General features: G+C 29.2%; 1 protein-coding gene across 1 annotated transcript; it reads left to right on the top strand.

Annotated features, from left to right (window-relative positions):
• Positions 1-1,344: 1,344 nt before the first annotated feature.
• Positions 1,345-10,296, top strand: LOC120091603 (protein PIN-LIKES 7-like). The gene is made up of 9 exons (XM_039049705.2): positions 1,345-1,406; positions 8,152-8,309; positions 8,418-8,497; positions 8,633-8,757; positions 8,831-8,952; positions 9,033-9,224; positions 9,314-9,448; positions 9,512-9,612; positions 9,696-10,296. The coding sequence occupies exons 2-9, from the start codon at positions 8,175-8,177 to the stop codon at positions 10,060-10,062; spliced, it is 1,257 nt and encodes a 418-aa protein (XP_038905633.1). The 5' UTR covers positions 1,345-1,406; positions 8,152-8,174; the 3' UTR covers positions 10,063-10,296.
• Positions 10,297-10,954: the final 658 nt, after the last annotated feature.

The following is a 10,954-nucleotide window of genomic DNA, read 5'->3' as shown; positions in this document are numbered from 1 at the left end:
TGATTTTAAAAGTTTGTATTGATCGCATAAATACCTTTTATCTATATTGAATAGATAAATCCTAGAATCATTTTGTTAAATTGTCAAGAATATATACATATCGGATAAAGTGGCGGCTGTTGTCTTCTTCAACCAAAGCTCCAAATGCCTTAAGTGGGATATCTCTCTAAATGGGATTCAAGAAATATATCGGAGACCATAGCCCTAAGGTCTCTTTATATACTAGTTCCATTAGGGTTCCATTAAACCCTAATTAACTAGGAATAGGCTTCTACCCATTAAGTCCATACTCAATTAGGAATCCAGGGCCTTAATTAATTAGATCACATAATAGGGTCCAATCCAATAAAATAACGATAAATTATTAATCCACATACATAGCCCATACTTTAATTAAACATATTATTATTTAAATATGTCTAACATATATGACATCTTTGTTCCCAAAAATGAAAAAGAAAAAGAAAAAAGATAATCCGGTAATCTATTATCCATGATTGATGCTATCATGTCGGTCACGATTAGAGCACTTTTTACTTTACTACATTAGATGGTGGGGTGCACTCAAAAGTCTAGAAGTTTATCTCAAGAATATCAATTAGGTTTCTTCTTTTATGTCGTGAAATAAAATTGAAGCTATCATATCGGTCACGATTAGAGAAAATACTTTTTTCTCACTCTCTTCATTATAAAATTTATTGTGATTAACAAAATATAGATATAAACTTGTTAATTATTTTAATTTTTTTTAGCATATTATTTGGTGTTGATTTTTTGTGAGGAAGCACATTAATTAGTTGAATTCATACTTTTTTTTTTTTTTAAAAAGTACATTCTAGTAATCAAATATACGTATCAAAGTGAATAATGATTTGGAGTGATGAAAGTAACACAATTTTCATGTGTAACCCAATTCTTGGAAAGTAAGGAGCCTAGTAGCTAGGTTTGGAGAATTTGTTTTAAATGGAGATATATTTAATAGTAGATAATGATTTTTTTCAATACAATAAGTACAAGGTAAAAAAGAAGATGTCAATATCAGTGAACCGCAATGTATTAAAGAAAAGAACACATTACCCGTGAATTTATTCTCAATCCGAATAAAATTAAAAAATGGAAAGAAACTTTTTATATATATATATATTTGTTAAAAGAAAAGTGAGGATGTAATTATTGATTATAATAATAATGAATCCAAACCCTTAAAAATTCCAGACGTATTGGAGTGGAAGCCCCCCACAATAATTAATGGCATGGGGCCGTTTAGTGGTAAGTTGTCTTGTAGTGGGGAGGGTGTTAGCTTAGTAAGTTTTGTATATAATTGAAATGCAATTGGAAGAGTTTGGTCGTCAATTATCAGTGATCCATTTTGCAGTGAAGGCACGGCCTTCTCTCCGCCTCTTCAGGTTCGCCCCCTTGCCTTCTCATTTCCTCCTCCCCATTCTTTTTTATTTTATCTAATACTAATCCCACATTTATATCCTTAAATCTCATTTCAATAATTAACTATACTCCTAATTCACCCGCTTAATTCAACGATGATTTACATTTAGAGGTCGAAATCATGAATTTCTTTTAAAGGTTATTATAATTAAAGTGTGGGATGGGAAATAAACCCCAAACGTTGAGATCGATAGTATAAACATTACGTTGAAATTTACTATAATATAAATACTCTATCCTATATGTCTACTTCATTTAAGTCCAAAATCATAATCAAACACAATTTTTTATTTTCCTTTTATATTTATGTATAATCTTTTTATGACAGAAACTCATTCAATTTTAGAATTTTCCTTTTCTTTTTTAATTCTCTATTCTTTTCTTCTAAAATAGATCCATGCATAATCTTTCAAGGTCTTTTTTTTTTTTTTTGGACTATAACATGGGGATGGAAAATATAAGATCATACTTTTTAGTTGAAAGTATGTATTTTTATACTAATTAACCTTTTTTTTATATATAAAAACCACATGTCTATCATACAAGACATTGAAAGTTGAGAGTTTAAACACTTTTCAAAATTTAAGAATTCTTGGTCATCTAGATAAATTTATCACTCTTTTTCTAGTAATACTTGAGTGCCTTCTAAGATGTTTTTGAGTTGTTTGGAGTGCTAAGATGATATAGGATGTTTAGAGTTCTGATGTCTGGACAGTTTTGATGTCTGTGTTTGGGGAGCAGAGTTGTGTTGTCTGTGTTTGGTTGTGTTGTCTGTGTTTGGATGTGTAGAGTTGTTATGTCTAAGTCTATATGTATATGTTTGAGTGTGCAGAGTTCATATATCAATGCTATCTAGTTCAATTTTTTGTACTACAAAATAATTTGGCTATATGAACATTATTTTTTTAATCTTATCATTTAATTATTGTATCAATTTAGTTTTTTGTATTCAATTATTGTCTTTTAAATAATTCTTTATTGTTGTTGTTTAAAAAAACTCACTCAATATTTAAGATTAATCGTAAATAATCAACAAAATAACAAAATTTAAAAATATGAAATTTAATTCTATGTCAGGGATGAACATACCATTTTTCTTTTCTAAAACTTTTTTTTTCCACTTTTTAATACTATATATATATTTCAATCATGACTTGAATTTTGAAAAAAGTTTTTAAAAGTAAGACAAATAAAAAATAAAAATAAACGAGTGAAAGTAGTATTTATAAATTTAATTTTTAAAAACTATCGAGAACTAAAGGGTCATGAATGGTCAATTAAATATTTTAGTGAGGCATTTAAAAAAAAGGTTTTACTTCTGTTTGATTTTAGGGATTTCGTGAGTTTTTTCTCATATATATATATTCACTAATGAGTTTTCTATTGAGGTTTTATAATGGGCTTTTGAATAGTAGATTTTGAATATTGATGTTGTATATGAAGATATTTTTTTATTTTTTTATTTTTTTGAGAAATTGTGTACAAAGATTTAATCCAAAATATTGTGATTTCTGTAATGGGCATTATACAGATAAATAATTGATATACTAAGCAAATAAAAATGAAAACTTGAATGACATAATTTATAGATAATAAATTATTAATGTACTTTGTCACAAGACATTGGAGGAACGATGTATGTAAATTGAACGTAAAAAATAAGAAAAGAATAAAGAAATAAAAATGTAAGTGGGTCATAGAAAGGGATGAGAGAGTTACGATCAGGTATGAAAATGGAGGAGACATAGGAAGTGTGGGATGAAGAAGCTGGGAGAATTGTTAAATGTGGGTTACTGTGCACATGTTAATGAAGTGAAAATGGTAAAAGGTTTTGTTAAATGTGGAATACTGTGCACATGTTAATGAAGTGAAAATCACATGTTATGAAGTGGGATTTTGTTAAATGTGGGTTACTGTGCACATGTTAATGAAGTGAAAATGGTAAAAGGTTTATCGGTGGATCAAATGGTGATATAGGGGCTATATGATCTCTCCATATAGGATGTTGAGCCCCAAACAAGCTCATCATCACTCACCACTCATCAAAAAAGAAATAAGAAGAATTTACACGTAACAAATTATGATTGGACAATTTAGTAGGATGCACAAAAATAGGTAAGTGTTGTCCTAGATGCACCTATTATTTTTCTTCTTTTTCTAGAAAACAACAATTAGGTTTTATATCTCTCTCTTTTTTTTTAATTATTATTTTAGTTTTTTTTTCCTTTTTTATTTTTGACGAAAATGGTTCTTTTTATGTTTTTTTTCAATTACACTTTTATACTTTGAAGTTATAATTATTGAGCATTTAAACTTTTAAAAGAGTTTAATTAATTCATTGACTTTCAATTTTTGTATCTAATAAGTTCATAAATTTTAAGATTTAATAGATCTGGGACAATTTTGAATTGTCTTACAAACTAATTGATTTGTTGAATCTAAAAATTAAAATTTTATGTCTAATAATGTTACATTATTCTTTAATTTTTGTAACTAGTAGGTCTATAAATTTTATAAAATATCAAAATTTTAAAACTAATTTTGTAATTCAAAAGTTTACCAACTAAATAAATGAACATCCACATTGATAGCTACATTTGTAACTTAATCTAAGTTAGGAATGAAAGTTTTTTTCCACAAAAATAACTGAAAATGTCAAGTGGGATTGTGACCAATAACAATAACAATAGATGAATAGGACCACAAATTTTCACATGGTGCACTTTAATTTTGTGTAGTTGTGTACTTTTTGTCTAATACAATACATAATTTAACATGGGATGTGAAAGTTCTATTTGTTTTTCTCTTTACGCATTTAAGAAAGTATAAATCGTAAAATATGAGTGAATATAGCAGTGATCTAAAAGGGAATAGTGCCAACAGTAGTATTTAAGTTCTAGTTTGTATTCTGAGTCATTGCCACACTATTTTATGTCTTAACTTTTGTCCAATATTCTAACAAAATTTTATTTCGATATATGATAGTTTTGAAACGTTTATGAAAGATAATGGTAATATTACAATTTAAAAAAGAATATGAATAATTTTTAAATAAAAATATAAGTCTATCGACTTTTTTATGTGATTTAGCTAGCAACATAATTGGAATACAGTAATACTTGGTTGTATCCATCTCTTAAATTTTGCTAAACTTGATATTACTAAAATTAGTGAGTCTACACAGTTTTTTCTATTACTTTTTGTTAAAATTAGTGGCTGATGAATTAGCATAAATTAAATAGATGAACAAAATTAAAGAAATTATTACTATTGTTATTATTAACTAGATTCTTTTCTATTAAAGAAAAAGAAATGTATTTTTCATGCTGCAATCATTTAGAAAATGATAAATGAAGTATTTGAAATTAAAATTTCAATTTTAACATATTCATATTTAAATAATTGCAATTTCTTGAATTAAAAAAAATGTAATGCCTTATAGCATTAAAAAAAAAACTAGGGATAAAAATTATGTATAAACATTAAATTGGATGTTTTCAAAATTCATATACCATTTAAAAATAATTTTGTTCAACTCGGTTTTGTCTGGTCTTAGCCACAATTAGGAGTGCAACAAAAAATCAAAAAATTTTAAAACCAAATCAATTCAAATCGATTCATTGGTTTTGTTTGATTTTTTAGTATAAAATTGGATATCTTAATTTTTATTTGGAGAAAACTAAAAAATACTAGTTCGGATAAGTTTTTTATTGAAAAATCCAATCAAAATCGAACCAATCCGACGGTAGATACATAACTTTAAAAATAAATACTAACATTAGGTATCTTTTAATATTTTAATTGTTATGGTGCCTATATATTTATTTTTTGGGAAAAAGATCAATTATTACGGAGAGAAAAGTGTCAAGGAAAAAAAAGAAACAAAAATGTATAATTTCAATGTTTAGAAAATAATAGATTTAATTTTAATATAAAATAGCAAAAAGGATCCATTTGATACAAAAGTGTAAATAAAAATAAAGAATTAAAAGAAAAAAAGAAAGCGTAAAAAATCGAAAATAAAATCGACGATAAACCAAATCAATTAAAAATCAATTTATTGGTTTTATTAGAAAGCGTAAAAAATCAAAAACCAAATCGACGATAAACCAAATCAATTAAAAATCAATTTATTGGTTTTATTCTTTATTGGACAATGGTTTAGATTTTTTTTCTTTGTAAAATTGATTGGTTCAATCGGTTTTTTTGTTAATATCAAAATCGATCAAACCAAACTGACTATCACTCCAATTGTGGATCATATTTTTTTACATCATTAAGATTCAAGGGTCTAATCGATAGTCAATATCAACTGTCTCAAACTTCTAAAAATATCAATCTATATATAAACCTCTCAATACTTAAAATAAGTTAAAATGCCAATAATTTATAATATATTCACGTTAGTGATTTTTGGTTACTTCTTTTTTAAAATGTTCTATTGAACTTTTTAATCATATTATAAAAATGTCGGTTATCCCTTATGATGACGTTGAACGCATTATTATGTGAAAATACTAATAAAAATGTGAATTTGGACAACAAACATAAGTTTTAAAATGGTCAATAAAAAACCACTGTACCAAAATAAATTATTTGAATTACAAATTTAGACATCGAACGTTTAAAACTACAAATTGAATCCATGGACTAGGAGTATGCAACAAACCAAAAGTCGAGGAATTGAACCAAATCCACTGGTTTGGGGAAAAAAAAAAAAGAAAAGAAAATTTGAGATATTCGATTCAGTTCACAATTCGAGTTAGGGATAGTCATTCAAATCGTAAAAATCAAACCGTTTCTAAAAATCGAATCGAACTGAACTGAAAAACTCAATTAAACCGAAAAATACGGTTCGGTCCGATTGAAGAAATTTTGAAATTGAATTAATTCGGTTTGGTCCGGTTTTAATTTTGAAAACTGAATTTGAAATCGAATTGAACCATTTTCAATATATATATATATATTTAAAAAATGAGTAGAACCGAATTTAAACTTGCATTGTTTTTAAATTAAAGAAAAAATCGAATTTAAAATCAAGCCGAATTGAACCGTTTTTAATTAAAAAAAAATAAAACATATACTTTTTAAAATACCAAAACCAAAATTGAAACAGAACCGAACCACATATATGAAAATTCATATATCATTTATTCATATATGCGGTTCGATTGGATTTGGTTTGAACTAATAAATCGGTTTGATTCGATTTCACATATTAAAAAATTCGATTGGTTTGATTTGACCTCCAAATCGAATCGAATGTTTCTACCCCTAATTTGAGTTTTTTCCAAAGCTTGAAAATCGAACGAAAATTAAGACAAAAAGAATAATAAAACTCAAAGTCCAACTTAGCAAAGCCCAATCCACAAATGTAAAATCTAATTTTTTAGTATATAATTTATTTCTAGTCTTCATTTCTCTCTCTAATGAAATTTACCTTCAATCGACCACACTCCCTTCCTCTCAAGCCAGCAACGCTATCCGATCCTCATTAGCAAAAACTTTTTAAACATACAATTAAAAGCATCAAATTAAAATATTAGAGATTTAATTAACATTTTCACAAAATCAGAAATTAAGTGGACAAATTTGAAAGTTAGATGTACAAAACTTGTAATTAATCAAAAGAAAACTATCTTTGCAAAACAAATTATTTATCTGCACCCTAGTGGATGGCCGTGGGGCCACGATGCCAAATCATTCCATTTGCAGGTCTATTGTTGATTGACAACGGAGTCGGGATGGGACATATTCTCCATCTCCATCCCACCAATTAGAGATGGGACAGAAGACGGAGATTCTCTGTAAAAAAAATGGGTCCCTCTACAATTTTTTTTTTTTCGTTTTTGAACAAAGAGAAAGACAATACATATAATTATATATATATTAAAAAATAAAAAAATAAAAACTAATCGAGATCGAGATTGGAGTAGAGTCGGAGATGGGGTAGGATACCCTCCCATCCCTGCGGGATCCGATCTACGGAGATTTTTACCAACCTAGTCTCTCGTTTCATATCATCATTCTTTTAAATTACTTTTTTTTTTTTCCATTTCAAACATGGGCAACAGAATTAGGGTTATTTAGATTGGGGAGGTTCTTTTGAAATTTAATCGTGTATAAATTACTAAGCGATTGTGTATAATTTACTAAACGATCACATAGTGATTTACTAAACGATTACTGTTCAACGGACGCATTCTGACCGATTTAATTTATTTTTTTAATGCGGCGTAGGGAAAAAAATAATAAAATATTCCCGAAATGCGTTAAACAGACACATTCTAACCAGGTTTAATTTTTTTAATGTAGGGTATGGGAGAAAAAACAATAAAATATTCTCGAATGTGTCTCTAAGAGACGCATTCGGATGAGGACAAAAAAACTACCTCTTTTCCCCTAAATAAGTTGGAATCTCCCTCACCAATTAACTTTCAAAATAACTCCAATCTAAATAATCCATAGAATTATGTTGTTTAAACATTTTTTTTTCTTTACAGTATTGAGAATGAAGGTGGAGAGAGCTTAAAACATATCATTAAATAGAATATACCACGTGTTACAATATTAGTGGATGATAAATAAGCATAAATACAATAGAAAACACATATTAAAACTAAAAAATATAGTGTGACATTACATTATTAAAACATTTAAATTCTTTTATTCCAAAGTTAAAAGGAAATATTTGATGATATTGAATAGGTTAAAATAGAATTTGAAGGAAGATGGGGTTGTTGTCTCTATTGGAGGTGGCATCCATGCCCAATATACAAGTCCTCCTTATTTGTTTGTTGGGAGCTTTCTTAGCCACTGATTATTGCAACATTCTTCCTCCCCATGCTAGAACTTCTCTTAATAAGGTAATTCAACTTTCAAATATTAATTTATTGATATTACAATTAATTGCATGCATTAATTTTCTGCATTTCCTTGGCTTCATTATGCTTTAATTTTTATGTGTTGTGCAGATTGTGTTTGGTGTTTTCACTCCCTGTCTCATGTTTGCAAATTTGTCCAAGACTGTCACATTTGAAGACATTATTTCATGGTAACCCAACTCTTTTTCATCAAACATTATTAATTCCACTATTAAAATGAATTAATGTGATACATTTGATGAATGAAGATAATGAATTAATTAATTCAGTGTTTAAAGGAAAATGAATGAATTAATAATATATAGGTGGTTCATGCCGGTGAATATTGGTTTTACGTTTTTATTTGGAGGAATATTGGGATGGATGATTGTGAAAATCTTCAAACCAAAGCCATATCTTGAAGGCCTGATCGTGGCTTCCTCTGCTACTGGTGAGTTAATTAATAATTACTAATTTAATTGAACTAATAATGGGTTGGATAATATAATGAATAATAAATATAGGGAACTTGGGAAACCTTCTTCTGATCATAATCCCTGCCATCTGTGCGGAGAAGGGGAACCCTTTTGGCGATCATGACACGTGTTCTTCTCGTGGACTCTCTTACGCATCCTTTTCCATGGCGGTAATAACCCAAAAATAAATCAATTTTAATTTCCTGAATTTTGATTTATATATTAAAAAAAAAAAGGGGGGGAATTGCAGCTAGGGGGTTTTTACATATGGACTTACAGTTACCACCTGGTAAAAAAATCCTCCTTACGCCTCAAAGAATTTGAAGAATTGGCATCCCCCGAGCAGCGCGGCGATGATTATTTGCAGAGTCATCTTCTGCCTCAAAAAGCTGCAGGTGAAGACGACGTCGTTCCTTCTACCAATAAGCTCGCACTAAAAGAGGTATTTGATTAGTTAATTGATTGATTAATCAATCGGGTAGGTGATTATATGTGTTTTTAATTAATTATGAAACTGGATGGTGGTTGCAGATTGAATCCCAAGAAGCAGGCGTCCCCATTCTAGAGAAAGAGTCAGAGAAATTAGGCGTAATGGTATTGGGTAAATTACAACAAATGTTTCACGGTATCATGAAGGAGTTGATGGAACCACCCACATTAGGAGCTGTAAGTTGTATCTTTTTCTTTTTCTTTTTCTTTTTTTAATTTAATTTAATTTAATTTGTTTAGATTGTTGGATTTATCTTCGGAGCGGTGACGTGGCTGAGAGATCTACTAGTTGGGGAGAGTGCTCCATTGCGAGTAGTCCAGGATGCTGTGAAACTACTGGGGTATGCGTGAGATGGTGTATTTTAGTGGAAAATGATGATGATCGATTAATTATATTGATTAAAAAGGAAATGAATGAATACAGCGACGGAACAATCCCAAGCACGACGCTGATCCTAGGGGCGAACCTGACACAGGGGCTACGGTCGTCGCGAGTGAAGCCAGTGATCATCCTGGCGCTGGTTGTAGCGCGATACGTTGCTCTCCCTGCAATAGGAATAGTGATAGTGAAAGCGGCGAGAGGGTTGGGGTTTCTGCCGCCGGACCCCATGTACCAATTCTTGTTGATGGTTCAGTACACTCTCCCTCCAGCCATGTCCATCGGCATTATGACCCAGCTCTTTGGTGTGGCTCAAGAGGAATGCTCTGTTATTATGTTCTGGACCTATTCAGCTGCTGCCGTTGCGCTCGCTCTTTGGTATGCACTTTTCATGTGGATTTTGTCTACCTAATTTTCATTTTTACTACCTTTATACTGTTTATACCATTGTAATGCAACCCATATACTTTATGTGGGGCCTATTTGGAGATGATGTTTCCAGTGGCTGTGAGTTCAATTAGTTTTTGTGAGATCAAGTGAGTGCTTGTAATTAATTAGCTTTCTTCATTTATATTTGGTGGTAACTGCTGCACATATTATATTGTAAATATTGGATGGATAAAAATATACCTTCCTTGTCACATCACATCACATCTCTCTCCCTATCTTATTACTCTCTTATTTAATATTAATTCTGTTGTTAATTAATGCTCAAGCAGTAATGAATATCTTCAAAAGAGAAATGGAAGGAATGTAAGAGAAAAGGTAAGAATCCTTACTTAAAAAATACGGTTTTTATATATATTTTTTAAAAATATTGTTCGAAATTTTACAATAGAAAATGGGATCAAACAACATAGTAAAAACTACACTTTTGAGGTTTAGATTAAGTTGTATTTGGGTAAATTCAATTAACATTCGTTACACCGTTGTGTTTTAGTCATTTTTCGGTTCATTACTAACATAAAGTTGACTTGATACCTATTATTTCGATCATTAAAAAAATGTAAAAATATTTCTTAAATAAAAAAATAAATAGGCATGATATTTGCTTTTCGATAGTAATTAATGGAAAAACGGAAGGAGTGTCTAGTAAGAACCAAATGTAAACCTAAATAGTAAAATTGTTAGATTTAAAAATCTAAATGCAACCTAACAAAATTTTAGAGGGCCAAAAGTATACTTTTTTTAAAATTTTATTATGAAATTATGAAACAACACCAAAATAGTTTACCAATAGTTTATCAAGTTTTACCTGCTTTTAATTTGTATATGTATATATATACTACTTTTTATATACATAA

Source organism: Benincasa hispida, chromosome 11 (assembly GCF_027475165.1).
Source record: "Benincasa hispida cultivar pf3 chromosome 11, pf3_genome.v1.1, whole genome shotgun sequence".
Taxonomy (NCBI): domain Eukaryota; kingdom Viridiplantae; phylum Streptophyta; class Magnoliopsida; order Cucurbitales; family Cucurbitaceae; genus Benincasa; species Benincasa hispida.
Note: the sequence above shows the minus strand (reverse complement) of the source record. Positions and strands in the feature narration are given on the sequence as shown.

What these genes read in the sequence shown, in the direction of transcription:
- LOC120091603 (XM_039049705.2), top strand. Translation starts at nt 8,175, where the DNA reads ATGGGGTTGTTGTCTCTATTGGAGGTGGCATCCATGCCCAATATACAA. An exon ending in CGTGGCTTCCTCTGCTACTG is followed by an intron (nt 8,758 to 8,830) that starts GTGAGTTAATTA and finishes TAATAAATATAG; the next exon opens with GGAACTTGGGAAACCTTCTT. An exon ending in GATGCTGTGAAACTACTGGG is followed by an intron (nt 9,613 to 9,695) that starts GTATGCGTGAGA and finishes GAATGAATACAG; the next exon opens with CGACGGAACAATCCCAAGCA.